General features: G+C 40.3%; 1 protein-coding gene across 2 annotated transcripts in view; it reads left to right on the forward strand.

The window, feature by feature from the left end:
- Positions 1 to 17,978, forward strand: part of gmds (GDP-mannose 4,6-dehydratase) — a 631,321-nt gene that overhangs the window by 292,136 nt on the left and 321,207 nt on the right. The window contains exon 9 of one of the 2 annotated variants that reach the window (XM_059945309.1): positions 5,364 to 5,564. The exons of the other annotated variant lie outside the window; for it this stretch is intronic. Within the exon in view, the coding sequence (XP_059801292.1) occupies positions 5,364 to 5,380 (17 nt within the window). The 3' untranslated portion in view covers positions 5,381 to 5,564. Of the gene's footprint in view, positions 1 to 5,363; positions 5,565 to 17,978 lie in introns of those variants that run through there. 2 annotated transcript variants of the gene reach the window in all.

Raw genomic sequence — 17,978 nt, forward strand, 5'->3', positions numbered from 1 at the left:
GCTAATTCGTGCACCTAGGGTGTCACCATTGCTCCTGCCTCCTGCCTGCACGGGACTCTGATCCCAAAACACACTGATGAATCGGTGGCAATATCTGGGGGGCACCTGCTCTTGGCCCACTGGTCTACCAGCCCAACCTCCGACCAAGTCCATGATGGTCTATGAATGTGGAGTGGAGGCTTAGACTCCTGCCAGTCCTCTTGATTCCCCCACAACTCTGACCCTAAACCCTAACCTGGCCCCTAACTCCTCTCTCTGTCCCCAAAAACCTAAAAAAAACAGCTAAGTCTGAAACATATTTAGGAACATAGAAAACCTACAGCTCAATACAGGCCTTTTGACCCACAAAGCTGTGCCGAACATGTCCTTACTTTAGAAATTGCAGCAATTTGACAGAGGTTGCAGCTGGGCGCCATCTTAACTAGAAAGTTTCCTGCTTCCAATGGCATAGTCAAATCATACTTGAGAGGTGCATGTACTACATACTTTTTTGTCAGTAAAGCTATACAATATACAATACATGTGATTCATCAAAGTGTAGATGATTTTAAGGCCTTTTTAATTTTTCCTCTGTGGGCAAAGTCTTTGAAGATATCTTTTTTAATATAACTTTTCCTCTAAAGTATTAACCCCTTGTTTGGATAGTGAAAACGAGCTCCCAGTAAATGTGTTTACAACACTGATTTTTCCAACAACAATCCTCCCGGTTAAGCACTTTCAAAAGAAAATTGCATAGCATTCTAAAATTGCCTTGTAAGTAATATCTATTAAAATTTGGCACATGTCCTGACAGTTGCTATTATTTTGGTACACTAGATTCAAAATAAAACCTTGTGTTGAATATTCAAGCAAGCTGACAGTTTATGCAAGAATACATCTGTTATTTTCTTTGAAAAATCCTAAAGATGGTGCGCTCATTTCATATAAAATCCGACCTTAAGTTGTCCGATCAGTCAAAGGTACATCTTACAAACCAGAGACATTAAGGTTTGAACAGGATTTGTTCTTGGTACCTTAGTGATACAGTTATCTTTGGCTGCATCACCATCTGGTATGGAAGGCCACTGCACAGGATCGGAAACAGCTACAGAAAGATGTGAACTCAGCCAGCTTCATTGTGATCACCATTATTGCGTGCATCAAGGACACCTTCAAAAGGCAATGCCTACAAAAGCCGGCGTCAATCGTTAAATACCCCCACCAATAAGGGCATGCCCCTTCTCAAGGAGGATGTTCAGGAGCCTGAAGACACAAACTCAGCACTTCAACAACAGCTTCTCCCTCTCTGCCTTCAGATTTCTGAATGGACAATGAATCCATGAACACTACCTCATTATTTTTTTTCTCCTGTCTTTTTGCACTATTTATTTAATTTTATATATACTTACCATAATTTAAAGTTTAAAAAAAATTATTTTGTAATGCAATGTGCTGTTGCTGCAAAACACAAATTTCATGACATATGCCAATGATGTTAAACCTGACTTTGAACACCTCCAGGTTGAGAGTGCAAATAAAGGCCAGGTGGAATATCAGATGCAGTGATATACTTTGGTCATCAGTATCCAATAGGTGACATGAAGTGTGTGAAGGAGAGAGCACAAAATAGGGACCTTCTTGTCCAAATACTCAAAAAAGAAAGTGTAATTTAAATGCTATAATGAAAAGTGTGCCATATAGCTTTACGTGTGTGTTAATATACATGTTCACTGCAGATCATTTCAAATGGGTTGGATTAAGCATTATAATATTGTTCATAAGCAGACTTTGGATATTTCATGTGGCTTCTAAATATGAAGTAGTTTATGTCTCAGTTGTCTCTCTATCCATGGGTGGAGGAACATCTGCAGTCTGATATAGCACTGGGCTTGAGGGTACCTCCTTCTTTTGCTCATTGCTTTAACCCAACTGGAAGAGCTAAAGGCTAGTGAATGGCCTGTGTATTACCTTTGAAGATTTCCCTTTTATGTTGTGAGTGAAGGGTTGAATGTTAGTGGTAGATTGGGTACAAAAGCTAATATAGGAACGGTAGTGTTTATGTATGTGGGTGGAGTAAATGATGTGTAATTTGTTTGTATGTATGTCCTTGGTTGGATAACTGTGTCTTTATGAGGGACTACTTTTCTGGTTCTATGGAGATCATCTTAACATGCCTTATAAGGCAATGGAGTTCCTTGCAGCATGGCTCCATTAACCAGGGATCATCTCTGGTAGGTCGGAAATCCACTCTGGCAGGTTTTCTGGCCTTGTTGGCACAATAAAAATTATTTCTATCTATTCCAGTTATGAATAGTTTCTGTTCTTTTCAGAAAATCCAGTCACTCACTCACTCACACACAATCTCTCTCTTCCCCTTCCCCTTCTCTCTCTCTCTTTCCCTCTCTCCCTCTCTCTCCTCTCTTTCCTCCCCCCCCCCCCCCCCGCAAGGAAGCCATAAGATGCATTTATAACATGCATTTCTGTTGTCTGCCACCATGGGTAATATGCCTTTAAGAGCCAACTTGTTTCTGTTTTTAGGTGTACTGTACAGCAAACTCCTGATGACGACAATAAATGCAGAGTTGTACTGCTGGGAACCAAGCAGCTTATGTTTTAGCATTTCCTCTGCGGGTAAACCACCCTTACACTGCAACAAACTTGTTTGATCAACTTCATAATGTTTTGAGTGGGGCTGATGTAATATCAGTGCTTATCGCGAAAAATGTCTTGGAATACAAAGAATAAATAAAATGCAAATACAAGGCCAATACAAATTATAGTTCGCCAATTCAGAATTTTATACTATCTATATATTCCTAGTCATTTGCAAACTGTCTGTAGATGCTGCTCTTCATCCTACTTTGCCTCAGAATCATGTTGTCTACTAATAGTGCTGCATTGGTATGAAGTGAAAAGTTGAAAGTAGATTTACTATCAAAGTATGTATGTGTTACCATATACTAACTTGAGATTCATTTTCCTACAGGTGTTTACAGGAATAGAGAAATACAATAGAATTTACAAAAAAAACTATACATAAACTTGACTAATCTGTTGGAGTTTTTTGAGGGTGTAACAAGGATGTTAGACGAGGGTAAGCCAGTGGATGTTGTATACCTAGATTTTCAGAAGGCATTCGATAAGGTGCCACATAGGAGATTGGTGAGTAAAATCAGAGCTCATGGCATTGGGGGCAGGGTTTCAACATAGATAGAAAACTGGTTGGCAGATAGAAAGCAAAGGGTAGCAGTGAATGGGTGTTTCTCGGACTGGCTGGAGGTGACTAGTGGGGTACCACAGGGCTCTGTATTGGGACCACAGCTCTTTACGATTTATGTCAATGATTTAGATGAGGGCTTTAAAAACTATATCAGCAAGTTTGCTGACGATACTAAACTGGGTGGCAGTGTGACATGCAAAGAGGACATTAGGAGAATACAGGGAGACTTGGATAGGCTGGGTGAGTGGGCAGATACTTGGCAGATGTCATTCAATGTGAATAAATGTGAAGTTATCCACTTTGGAAGCAGGAACAAGAGGGCAGAGTATTGTCTGAACGGTGTAGAGTTAGGTAAGGGAGAAATGCAAAGAGACCTAGGAGTCCTAGTTCACCAGTCAATGAAGGTGAATGAGCAAGTGCAACAGGTAGTGAAGAGGGCAAATGGAATGTTGGCCTTTGTTACAAGGGGAATTGAATACAAGAGCAAGGATGTCCTTTTGCATTTGTACAGGGCCCTGGTGAGACCACACCTGGAATATTGTGTACAGTTTTGGTCTCCAGGTTTAAGGAAGGACATTCTGGCAGTTGAGGAAGTGCAGCGTAGATTCACTAGGTTGATTCCTGGGATGGCAGGGCTGTCTTAGGCAGAGAGATTGGAGAGATTGGGCTTGTACATGCTGGAATTGAGGAGATTGAGAGGGGATCTGATTGAAACGTTTAAGATAATTAAAGGATTTGATAGGATTGAGGCAGGAAATATGTTCCAGATGTTGGGAGAGTCCAGTACCAGAGGGCATGGATTGAGAATAAGAGGTCAGTTATTTAAAACAGAGTTGAGGAAGAGCTTCTTCTCCTAGAGAGTTGTGGAGGTGTGGAATGCACTGCCTCGGAAGACGGTGGAGGCCAATTCTCTGGATGCTTTCAAGAAGGAGCTAGATAGATATCTGATGGATAGGGGAATCAAGGGATATGGGGACAAGGCAGGGACTGGGTATTGATAGTGAATGATCAGCCATGATCTCAGAATGGCGGTGCAGACTCGAGGGGCCGAATGGTCTACTTCTGCACCTATTGTCTATTGTCTATAAACAAAGACTGACAAACATCCAATGTGCAAAAGAAGACAAACTGTGCAAATAATGAAAAATAACACAGAAAACATGAGTTGTAATGAATACTTGCAAATGAATCGTAGAACCAGTTTATATTTGTGGTGAGTGAAGTTATCCATGGTGGTTCAGAAGCCTGGTGGTCGTAGGGTAATAACTGTTCCCAAACCTGGTGGTGTGGGACCAAAGACTTCTGTACTTATGGGGAAGGTTTTTCAAAATGAGCTTGACAAGCATTGGGCTCATCTAGGAGCAAAGCCTTGTTATCATTTATGTTACTTGGTTTTGGTTGTAGGAGGAGATAGATGGCTTTCAAAAATAATAAATTATATTTAGATTTCATCTTGAATATCTAACAAGATAGTAAGCAAAATTTGATACTGCCCTCACTTTAAGATGAGTGGTCATCACTGTTCTTTATCAAGTGAGGTGGCTTTGAATGATTGCTTTCAAGAAATGGAGAAAAGTAGAGAGTAGAAAGATTAAAGGAGGGAAAACTGAGGTTCTCACTGTCTGGAAGCTTTCTTTTGACTAGTGGAATGTATGAGATCAGGAAGCAATTAAGATTAGGATTGTGCACAAGGCCAATGCGAGTGGTGTGGAGATTTCAGAGAGTGATAGGTTTGGAGAAGTTCATAATGTATGCAAATAGTGCTATAGAGCTTCAATGTTGGTTATAAAGTGAAGGCAGCAAGTACTTTGTATTTCTTCCTCCCCTCTCCTCACCTTCTTACTCTTGACTTCGCATCTTATTCCTCCAGTTCTGATAAAGGGTCTTGGCCCAAAACATTCAATTGAATAAACTAATGTAGTGATTAGAATCTGTATAATTGCTGTGGCTCTGGTTGTTAATTTTGAGATTGAAGTTAATAATATTTTTGTAATTAAATGCAATATTGTAGAATAACTATTTGATAAAAAATCACAAATATGTGGCTAGTGCTTTTTTGTAAATTCCATGTTTTCCCATCACTTCAACTCTCCAAGCATTGCAATATTTTATGAATACTTGTCATCTTCCAGCATCTCAGTATTTTCATTTCTTATTTTCACAGAACATGAAGAATATTAATGCAACCGTTTTATGCAGGAAATGCTGCAAAAGTCAGCTTTTATTCAATGCTGATAAAGCTCCCAGTTTACCCCAATCTCAGAAAAGCATCTTTATGTCAGTTTGTCAGTTGATGATTAGTGTGTAAGTGTAAGCCTCCAATATGAACCTCACCATGAACTTCTGAGACCACCCAGATTTGTTTTTGTAAGACTCTCACAGTCATCAGAGGAAAGAGACTTCCCAATGGTCATTCTCAGTGAATTTGAAAGCTCTATTGAAAGGTTAACATCTAAATTATTATATTCAAACCCCGGTTTGGTGTCTTGACTGAAAAGGCTGTGCTAGGTTCCACATAATGCTTGCTTACTATGTCATTATGCCTTTGTTGCTTTTCAAATAAAACAAGAAATCATAGAGTTTTTGTTGGAGTAGAAGGTTATTTGGATAAATCTCCCTTTTGGGAGAAAAATGTCAGAAGAACAACAGATTGGTAAGAAGACAGAGGTGCCATGAGTTAACCTACAGATGAAAATGAAATTGTTGTATTTTTAAAAATGTTACTCTTTATTTAGAAATAAATTTTTCTTTAGTTTTAACCTCAAAAATTGTTCAGTGCACGTAATAGAGTGAATGGAACATGTCTAAAAATATGTATATATCTTCATGGACAATCAAGTAAATGCTTTTCTAAAATGTCATCACAGGAAGTCATTCTGTTCATGAAACATAGTAAAGAAACAGACTGGTACTTGAAGTACATGCCAAGCATCAGACATCCATTTACACTAATCTTACATTAATCCCATTTTCAATTCTCTCCACACTTCACTCATCTCCACCCCCCCCCCCCCCACCCAGACTCGACCACTTTACAGTAGCCAATTAATTTACCATCTTGCACGTCTTTGGGAGAAGGAAGGAAACCAGAGCACCTAGAAGAAACCGATGTAGTCACAGGGAAATGGTGCATACTCCACAGAAACACTGTGTTGAGTTCAGGATAAAACCCACATCGCTGGCACTGTGGAGTAGTGACTCTACTGGTTGTACTAACTTTATTGCAGATTATTTCATTTCCTATTGATTTCATGAGCTACAAATTACTTCCAGGTTTTTTGGTTGATGAACCTAATTGTACACTTGCATTGTTTTGACTTTTGTAGAGTATTTTAATTTTGAAATGGGAATGATGCCTGTTTATTTAAACATCATGCAAAATATGTCTTGATAAGTATTGGATTAAACAGTGGTTCCTTTTATTATTGCTTCCACTAGTTCTGCAGTGTAGCTTAAATTGAAAAGGTTAACATTTTATTGGGGGTGCTGAGCTATTTTACATTTAAAGAAGAAGCATATAATTTGTCAGATGAATGATAATTAGTAACTAATGGATCAACAGATATTGTTGGGCTGCTACAGGGCAGCAAGTAAATGGCTAACTTCCATTCACACATCTAAATACAATCAGCCTCTTGGTCAGGATACCCCAGACAGTCTTGTTTAATCTGTCAGTATTCAAGTTGTAAATCAGTGCTGACTGCAGTTCTCATAATTTAACTTATTTGGATATATTTGTAATTGACAGTGTGTAACAGTAGTTGACTGGAGCTATCGAAGTCACTGGAGCTTGGGAAGATTAACTGATAGACATGACATAAAATGTTGGACTTGTTCAGATTATTTTCATTTTTTGCTTAACTTATCACATAAAAGTTGGAGCACTGCAATGGCAAGACTTGGCAATGTATTATGATATGGACACAAATGAATGTTAATATCTCCTGTTTTTAAATTCCCAGCCTTATTTGGCCACTTCAGCTGTTTTCAGTCCCTTAAAGGTTGCCAAGAATCTCACTGGGTAAAATGCCATATTGGTGAAGACATAAGTAGATTAGCAGCCATAGTAAGCCTTCCAGTTTTTTTTCTCTCTCTTTGTTATCAGTTCTTTAAGAATCTTTCTGGTGGATATAGAGATTTAAAATGCAACATAAAAAACTCACTTTTACCAAACTTGCAGTACTACTTACTGTTCGATTAACCAGAGACCGAGTAGATATATTGAGCTGATAAGTGAAACTATATTTATTGTATTCATAGGGAATAGTCTATATTAGAAATAGAGCAACACATACAAAATGCTGGAGGAACTTAGCAGGTCAGGCAGCATCTATGGAAATGAATAAACAGTTGAAGTTTCAGGCCAAGACCCTTAATCAGGACTAGACATTGTAAATAGAGGCCTTGCTTTTATAGTTGTATCTAAACTTTAGTTTAAATTTTACTGTGTAGCACTATGCTGTTCGGTGTTCAAGGTGGTGAAAAGTTTGAGTGGCAATATTTGTTTGTTCACACATTTGCTATAGTGTGGTAGTGTTAGCATGTGCAATGTTATTACATAACAGACATATATTGGGGAAGATCACAAGTTTAAGATATATGTATTAGCGGTACTGAATTGGAGTGAGTTACTTCATCTAAAGCTGTGTGTTAAACCAAGTGGGATCAAGGGTTTAATGGCAGATAGGAAGCAAACCATTGCCATCATATTAAATAATTGCAAGATTTTGATGATTAAGTTCTCCCCATTGTTATGTTGATTGGATAATGGTATAGTTATTCTAGATTGTTTACAGTTGTTAAAGTCTTCATTTTGCCATAGGAATTTGTCTTGGTTTCAGGACTTCTACAGCAGTTAGTTCTTGTAGACGTATGAGTACAGCATAACAGGGAGAATGAGCAGAGGGCACTAAGTAGAAAAGAGGTACCACTAGAAGAAGCAGAAAGCAGGATGAGAGAAAGAAAGGTTCTCACCAACATGACCAAGAGAAGAATTCTCCTACATGGACCTCAGATTCGCTAAGAAATATATGACTAAAGTCTAATCTCAGAGGAGGAGGGCTGCATTTCTAGTGGAGGCAGGTCAGCGGAGCTGTGAATTTTATACACTGATTGGAACATTTGTGTCAGTGAGGTTACTAATGCACTCTGGTCAAAGAAGACTGAATAGTTGCATTTCATTTACTCTTGCCAGAGAGTGGCAGGTAACTCGAGCAAAGTTTTGCAAGGATTCCAGGCATTCCAAAGATGCTGGTGCCATGACTGCAATCACACCGCTTTATGAATACTACATGTCAGCTCTGAGATGTATCATTACCAGAAGAGACTGCAGTCTTTGAAGCTTAAACTGGTGTATGGCCACACTTTGCATATCAATGGTTGTAAATATGACAGCAGTCATAATGCAATTTTTTTTAAAAAAACTGCAAATGATGGAACTCCAAAATAGAAGCATAAAGCACTGGAGATGCTTACCACATTCAGCGGCACCTGTAGAAAGAGATACAGATTTAAAGTTTATTTTACTAGTTTGAGTTTTTGAAATGAAAAGCCATGACTCAGTTGATTCTCTAAGACTTGTGTTGTGGTCAAAGCTTATTCCAGTTCTCCCTTATGATCCCAATATGGCAGGGATTGTCAGTTTGCTCTCTAGGATCTTGTGATCACCATATGGCTTTCTTTCCGTTTCTCACTTTCTATTTTATTTACAACAGGCATAACACCTTCATTCTGTATTGGTCTGCTGCCCAATGCGTAATTAAGTCAGCAGAACAAGCCACTGGTGATCACTGGATGATAAGAGGTGTCAGTTAACCACATGTCTCCTGATTCTAGTGCACAAACCACATCTGCAGAAAAAGTGCAAGTACAAATGTCACTCCACCAAACAAATACACTTAACAAAATAGACCAGAATCATGCTTATATATTGATTCAGCTGCATGGACTGCTTTGAAGAGCTACTGGGGTGCCTGGCAGGGCAGCTCTCAAGATTCCTGGGTGTTTGCTGTATGCTCCTTGGATGTAATGACCCTGGCTGCAGCTACATGGCAGTCAACTACAGAACAGACATAGGAAAGGAGGAGACTGGAGGGGAAACAAAGATCATAGTTTTATAGCCAGTAATTTCATAACATAAACAAAACACTTAACTGTGCTGCTAATAGACAACCATAGCACCCTACTCAAAAGCATACTCCATCTTTTCCTAACCCTTAGTGTCCGAAGTTTGTGCAGCAATGTATCCTGAGACTTTGACCATCAAATTGGCTGAAGCACACAGCAGGTTAGGTGGCATCTAGAGAAAGAGAAACAGTTAATGTCTTAAGTTTGAGTTCCTTCATAAAGGGATAGTTAGAGACCTTGCCAGAGAGCAGAGCAGAACTTCATGTTGGCATTCCTGGAAGAGTAGTAACAGTAAACTCAACAATAAATAAAAATAAAGAACAGACATCTCAAATAAAAACAAAAACAAAAATACTGGAAATAATCATCAGCTCAGGCAACATCTGTTCATAGAGAAATGTTTCAAGTCTCTTCACTTGTATTAAAAAAACACCAACTGCTGGATAAACTCAGTGGGTAAGGCAGGATCAGTGAGGGAAAATGAACAGTTAATATTTCGGGATGAGACTATTCGCCCAGACTAGGTATCCAGAAGAATTTGTGTGTGACTGAAGTTGGTAGCTGAGATACATTTTTCTGCCATTTTCATTGCAGGCTGTTGACTTGTCATATCTGGATCCACATTATTTAAATGTTTTGTTCCTGTTTGAAAATTTAATTTAGGTGCTCTAAAGCCCATTGATCCTTCAAAGATGTTGAGTTTTGCAAGTCTATGTTGCCATTTATTCCTGTTTTCCTATTAGATCTCAGCAATTTTTCTAAGTAAACAAAAAGTACTTTTAGCAGACTCTTGGAGTATGGAGAGACTTAGAAATTTCCTTGAATAATATCTACGTGTGCTATTGTTCTTTAACTTCAGGAATTAAATTGCAGGGGCAGCAATTCCTTTTTATGATACTGGAACTGCTAATTCATTCTTTTAACTTCTGTCAGTCTTGATGAAAGTCTCACTCTGTTTCTCCAGAGATGCTAACTGTCAACCTAGGTATTTCCTGCATTTGCTCTTTCAGTTCATTCTTTGAAACTTGTTTGCGGCCTTACCCCCATCATTATATCTTAGGCTTGCATTTATTTCTCACATCACATTTGCTAAGGTTCTGAGCTCATGCTATATGTGAGTCATTTAGTTTCAGTTTTAACTTAACAAATTTCCATTTGACCAAACACTAATCTGTAATACAAAAGTATGAACAGTTTGGTTCATGTGGTAGATGCAGTCAAGAGCAGTAAGTTTATTTGGGTGCAAGGCACAATCTGTGCATCAACTGACAGAAAATAATGATGATGCTTATTACAATCTGATAATGGCACCAGGAATCTCCTGTGACTAGTGCAAAATCTTTCATATATGCCAATGATTTTATTCTTGAAATCTAAATATGTGATCCATACACATGAAAATTTAATTTATGGACTTCAGATTTAATGTCTGTAGAAAATTATAGGACAAAAATGTTTAATTTAAAGATATACCCCTGAGAATTATTTGATACAGTGCCCAGTATATTGCACAAAAGAATTTCTGAGGATTGATCCCATTTATTGTTTTGACCAAATAAACTTGACTCTTGTGTTAATTTTATTAGCAGGAAATCACAATTATTACTTACAGTTCCTGTGTCTTTGGAGTGCAATGCTAAAGTAGGCTCCAATTTACCGATACCTGATTAAAAAAATTATAACCTACTTCAGATTATTTTTATGTATTTAAAATTGTTGTGCACATATCTTCATAAAGTAGGTGCAAAAGGTTTTGACCTGTTTGAAGCTATTAACTGTATCTCTTCTGTCACTAATCTTACAACATTAATCAGCGTTTCATTTGGAGTGTGCTGAAAATTATATGCTCCGTATAGAATTTGAATTGCTGCATCTTACAAGAGAGTTGCTTAGTAGTTGCAAAACAAATGATATGACTGACTTAAGTAAGGAGATTGGACAAAAGGGGTGAGTTTCAACAGGTTGTCCACTGAAACATTGGCAGAAAGTGGACAGAACCTCTAAATTAAATTTATGAATGCAGTTTGCATTGACTTCCATGGGGGTCAGGGGGTGGGGTGGTCCTGAACTATTGCACCAAAATTAGAGATGATTGAGAGAAACCACATGATGGTTCATCCCAAATGATGCAGAGAATTTTTGTGAATGGACCAAGTGTAGAATCTATTTAAAAAACTGCTGGAACTCAGTATTCGAGCAGCATTTTAGGGATGGAGGGGAATATGAGGTGGCAGGAAAGGAATTATTGACATTTGAGGCTGAGAACCTGCATTGGGATTGAAGTAGAAACAAAAGATAGTATGAAGAGGAAACTGCTGGAATCTGCTAATGATGTGATAGTGGGAACCATGAAGGGAGAGATGAAAAGCAGATGGAACCAGATGGGAGAGGGTATCTGGGGGAAGTCTGTGAATAGTGGTAAATGGAACCATGAGGGAGGGAGATGAAGATGAGTGATGAGTGAAGTATTGATAGGTAACAAAAATGGGAGAACCAAAGGTTAGATCAGGTAAGAGGGGATCACATGATATAAGGGATATCTAAAATTGGTGAACTTACGTGAGTGGAATCTGATTGGCAAGGAAGGCATTAAATATTAGTTAGACATGCCAAAACTTCATAAAAAGTAAGTATTTTCAATTGAATACATGTAAGTAAGTACCCCAGGTACTTGTAGGTCCTCGCCACATCCACATCCTTACTATCAATAGTAATAGGGAGCAATGCAGGCTTGGTCGACCTAAAGTCCATCACTATCTCCTTTGTATTACTGATGTTAAGCTGCAGATGATTCAGCTTGCACCTCTTGACAAAGTCCTCCACCAGAACCCTGAATTCATCCTCCCATCCTCCCTTCGTATACCCAACTATTCCTGTTATCAGAGAATTTCTGCAGATGACATGACTCAGTGTTGTATCTAACGTCTGAGGTGTACAGGGTAAATAGGAAGGGAATACAGTCCCCTGTGGGCCCCCAGTGCTGCTTATAGCCATATCTGACACACACCCCTGAAGCCACATAAACTGTGGCCTGCCAGTCAGGTAGTCCATTATCCAGAATACAATGGAAGTTCCAACCTGCATCGAACTTATCCCTCGGCAATGAGGGCTGTATGGTTTTGAAGGCACTTAAGAAATCAAAAAACATGATTGTACTGCCCTAGTTATCCAAAGGGAGTAGGCTCTGTTTAGCAGGTAGATGACAGCATCATCGACTCCAGTGTAGTCTGGTTTGCAAACTGTAGGGGGACCGAGGGCAGATCTGATCAGAAGTTGGACGTGAGCCAGGACTATCTTCTCTATGGTCTTCATGATGTGTGAGGTCAGGGCTGCTACACTGTAATCATTCAAGACTTTCCATTGGCCCTTCTTAGGTATTGGGTCCACACATGATGTTTTCCACACAGTTGGGACCCTTTCCAGGCTGAGACAGATTGAAAATGCACTGTGAACCCCACATAGCTGCTAAGTACACTCCTTCATGACCTTGGGGCAATGATTTGCTGTGTCTGAGTTTCCCCAGAGCCCTTCTCACCTGCTCAGTAGTGAAGGTGAGTCCATGATGACTGGGGAGTTGCTGGAAGGTGAGGGCTGGGGGAGGTTAAGAAAAGAATGATAGCAGTCGGTATGTGGAGGTGTGGATGGTAGGTGTAGAGTTAAGAGGGGATGTAGGAAGTGGTAGTCTGTGTTGTTCATCCATGTGTTGAACTGGAGGGTGGGAGAGGTAGGAGGGGAGGCGTTGAAGTTGAGGGAGCATTGGGTGCCTTGGCACCTGGACTGGTGTGCTAAGAGGAGTGTAAACAGGAGGATAATTGGCAAACCTATTGAAGAATTGGTTTAACTCATTTGCCCATTCACGGCTGCATTCCAAGGGTCTACAGCTAGGCTGTTTGAAGACAATGATGTGCTTCATGCCTCCCTACACCTCCCATGTGATACTTGGCCCAAACTTGTTCTCCAGCTCTCTCCTGTGTTCCTCCTTAGCCACCTAGATCTGTTCCTTTAGCTCCCTCTACACGTGCTTCAATTCCTCCCTGTCTCCCGATCTAAAGGCTCTCTTTTGTGTTTGAGAAGAGTGTTTAGATCACTGGCGGCTCATGGTTTGTTGTTAAGGAATCAGCAAGCTCTCTTTCATGGTATTACAGTGTCTACACAGAAGCTGATGTAGTCAGAGATGTCCTCCCTCCCCATCTGATTCACAAAGCACATTCCAGTCAATAACCACAAAGCAGCCCTTCAAGGCCTCAATCACCTCTGGAGACCATTTCCTTACTATCTTAGTGGTAGCTAGCTGTTGCTGTACTTTGGGCTTATACAAAGGCATGAGGTGAACCAGGTTGTGTTCTGATCTTCCATGTGTGGGGAGAGCTGGAGAGCTGTATGAATCATTAATATTTGCATACAAGAGATCCAGCATTTTATTTCCTCTTATATGACATTTGACAAACTAATTGAAGGTGGATATGGTTGTCAAAAGAGAAACATGGTTGAAGCCTCCCAAAACTGCAATGAACACATTGGGGTGTTGAGTCTGGGGTCTCTCAATTGTAGTGTGTTTGATCTCACATGCGATATCAGGACTGAGTAGGGAAGACAAAATGTAGACAATGAGCAACATGGCGTGGCTGAACTCACACAGTAGAGAACATGGATGCAAACTCACAGAAAGCATTTCAATGTAGATACTGGAAATCAAAGCAACACCCACACAAAAAGCTGGAGGAATTCAACAGGCCAGGCAGCATCTGTGAAAAATGTAAACAGTCGATGTTTTGGGCCAACACCCTTCATCAGGACTGGGAAAAAGAAGCCTGGAAGTCAGTGTAAGAAGGCGGGTGGAGGGGAGGATGAAGTACCAGGTAGTAGTTGATAGGTGAATCCAGGAGAGGAGGAGGGGTGAAGTAAAGAGCTGGGAAGTTGATTAGTGGAAAAGGTAAAGGGCTGGAGAAGGGGGAATCTTAATCTTTTCAAGGTCCCCCCTGGCCCTGATAATTTCTTTTTCCAGTCTCTCTTCACCTCCATCCCCATCATGAAGGCCTCAAAGCTCCTTGCTTCTTTCTGGACAACTACCAAGCCTCCAGCACCACTCTTCACTCTCTGCCAGAACTGGACCTCACTCTCAATAATTTCTTATTAGGGGAATGGTGCAGGGCAGGGAGCAATTACCGGAAGTTCGAGAAGTCGATGTTCATGCTGTCAGGTTGGAGGCTACCCAGACGGAATATAAAGTGTTGCTTCTCCATCCTGAGTGTGGCCTCATCTCAATAGTAGAGGAGGCCATGGACTGACATGTCGGATTAGGAATAGGAAGTAGAATTGAAATGAATGGCCACCAGAAGATCCCACTTTTTCAGGCAGATGGAGCATCGGTGCTTGGCAAAGCAGTCTCCAAATTTATGTCGGGTCTCACTAACATGTCTCAGTGGACCAATGTTTTAACAAAACAAGTCAGAGGAGCGAAGGAGCTGATCACAAGTACTTTAAAGCAATTGGTGGATGGTTGGCTCGATGGAAATGTTGAAACCACATTAAATTCAAGAAAGCACATGGTGAGAAAGATAATGCTGATGCTGTAAGACCAGAAACATGGAAATCTACAAAACTCCCCAACTTCCTTCAAAAATTTGGTGTGGATTATTCCTATAATGGCAATGAAGCAGGCTATTTTTATCGTACCATGTTGAGCGGTTCCCTTGGCTATAAACATACATTATCAAGTTCACAGAAAACAATAGATTAATTATCTGCATTAGGTGTCAGTGGTAATTGTGTTCATTTACAGTTGATTGAAAGAATGTAACAGTGTATGCTATATGAATACCTCTGTTAATAAATTTTAGGAACTAATGCACAGTTTTATAGTAATGTAGTAGTATTGCTGGTATTCTTCTCTTTCTTTCCAGTCCTGATGAAGAGTCTCGGCTTGAAACTTTGACTGTTTACTCTTTTCTATAGATGTTGACTGGCCTGCTGAGTTCTACCAGGATTTTGTGTATCTTGCTAGTGTTCTGTTTCTTTCCATATTTCATTTCAACACATAATTTGTTACTCGGGTAAATGGTAGTTTTTTAAATACCTTTATTAACTATTTCTATTAAATTTTAGCTGATTGGGGCAGGATTTTAATTGGCCAAGATGTACTGATCCTGATGAGTCTTAATTAACCAGTGCAAAAAAAAAGGAGAAAAATGTGTTGTAGTTCAGTCTCCTGTACCTCCTTGATGGTAGCAATGAGAAGAGGGAATGCTGTGGGTGATGGGTGCTGCATTTTTGAGGCATCGCCATTTGAAGATGTCCTCGATGTGGAGGAGGCTGGTCCCTATGAGAGTAGTGGCTGACTTTATAACTTTCTACAGCTTTTTCTGATGCTCTGCGGTCGCCTTTCCAGACCAGACTGTGATGCAACCACTTAGAATGCTCTCCACAATACATCTTTAGAAATTTGCGAGTATCTTTGGTGATAACCAAATTTCCTCAGACTCCTTATGAAATATAGCCACTGTTGTACTTTCTTTGTATTAACATCAATATGTTGAGCCCAGGATAGATTTTCAGAGATGTTGTCATCCAAGAACTTGAAATTGCTAAGGACTGGTATGTGTTCCCTCGACCTCCCCTCCTGAAGTTCGCAATCAATTCTTTGGCCTTACTGATGTCGAGTGCAAGGTTGTTGTTGGGGGCACCACTTCCCAGCTGATATATCTCACTCCAGTACACCTCGACACCATCTGAAATTCTGCCAACGATAGCTGTGTTGTCAGCAAATTTATAGATGCTGATTGAGCTGTGCCTAGCAACACAACTGTCGGTTTGCAGAGAGTAGAGCAGTGGGCTAAGCGCACATCCTTGAGGTGGCCAGTGCTGATTGTCAGCAAAGAGGATATTGTATTTTGGATCTGCACAGACTATGGTTCCAGTTCCAGTTGCAGAGGGAGAGACAGAGGGCCAGGTTTGCAGCTTGTTGATTAGAACTGAGAGCATGATTGTGTTGACTGCTACCATCAATGAGAATGTACAGGTGGCTGAAGACAGGCACTCAACCTTTCAGGAAAAGGAAGGGAACTTCTTCTCCTCCGCCATCAGATTCCTGAAAGGGCAATGAACTCATGATCACTTACTAATTTTTTTTTTACCCTCTTATTTGTACTACTTATTTAACTTATTTTTTAATATATATTTATTGCAATTTGTGGTTTTTATTGCTATATAGCGCAATGTACTACTGCCACAAAACAACAAATTTCACGACATGCTAGGGATATTAAACCTGATTCTGAGCTGTAGTCAAAAACAGCAGCCTGATGTAGGTATTACTATTGTCCAGGTGATCCAAGGCCAACTGGAGGGCCTGTGAGATTGCATCTGCTGTAGACCGATTGTGGTGTTAGCAAATTCCAGTGGGTCCAGGTCCTTGCTTAGGTAGGAGTTGATTCTAGCTATGACCAACCTTTCAAAGCACTTCATCACAGTAGATGTGAGTGCCACTGGGTGATAGATGATGAGGCTGCTCACCCTGCTCTTCTTGGGCACTGGTATGATTGTCAGTCTTTTGAGGCAAGTGGGAACCTCCAACTACAGCAGTGAAAGATTAAAAATATCGTCGAGTACACTTGCCAGTTGTTCAGCACATGTTTTCAGAGCCCTACAAAATATACCATCAGGACCTGATCATAGGGTGACCAAATGTTGCAAGAATTCCCACAGGTGTAGTTATATTCTCCCTTTCAAAGCATGCATAAAAGGCATTGTGCTCATCTGAAGGCAAAGCATCACAAAAATTAATGATATTAGGTTGCACTTTGTGGGGAAGTTGGGCCTTGCAAACCCTGCCAGAGTTGAAGTACATGTGATTTTGTCTCTACCCTCAATCAGAATTGTTTTTTTTTGCCCTTAAGATAGCCTTTCATAGGTCCTACCTTAACTTGTATAGTTATGGATCACTAGTCTTGAAGGCCACAGGTCTACCTTTCAGCAAACTATGAATCACCTGGTTTATCCATGTCTTTTGGTTTGGATATGCCCAGTATGTTCACGAAGGCACACACTCATCCACACAGCTCTTGATGAAGCTGGTGATGACTGGTGTATTCATGCAGATTGGAAGATGACTCCCTAAATATTGTGCAGTCCACCAACTCAAAGCAGTCCAGTAAGCTCTTCTCCACCTCTCTTGAATGTACCATCTTGATTCTCACCACTGGTGCTATGGCCTTTAATCTGTGCCCTATGTCAGGAATTCAAGTATAGCCAGGTCATCAGACTTCCAAAGTTTGGAGTGGGATGGCAAGGTAAGTGTTCTTTATTTATTTTTGCGGCAAGAAATACGCCTTTCAGGCCCTTCGAGATGTGCTGCCCAGGAACCCCCAACAACCCCCAATTTAACACCGATTTAATCACAGGACAATTTGCAATGACTAATCAACTTACTAAGCCGTAGGTCTTTGGATTGTGGGAGGAAACCAGAGCACCCAGAGAAAACCTTCACATTCCATGGGGAGCGGGACAGACTCCTTACAGGGGATGCTGGGATTGAACTCCAAAATTCCGACACCCCAAGCTGTAATAGCATCGCACTATTTGCTATGCCTCCATGGTTCCCCATCTTATTGGTGGTATGCCATTGGCCAAGTGTGTTGGCTCGTCTGGTTCCACA

Source organism: Hypanus sabinus, chromosome 20, assembly GCF_030144855.1.
Source record: "Hypanus sabinus isolate sHypSab1 chromosome 20, sHypSab1.hap1, whole genome shotgun sequence".
NCBI lineage: Eukaryota > Metazoa > Chordata > Chondrichthyes > Myliobatiformes > Dasyatidae > Hypanus > Hypanus sabinus.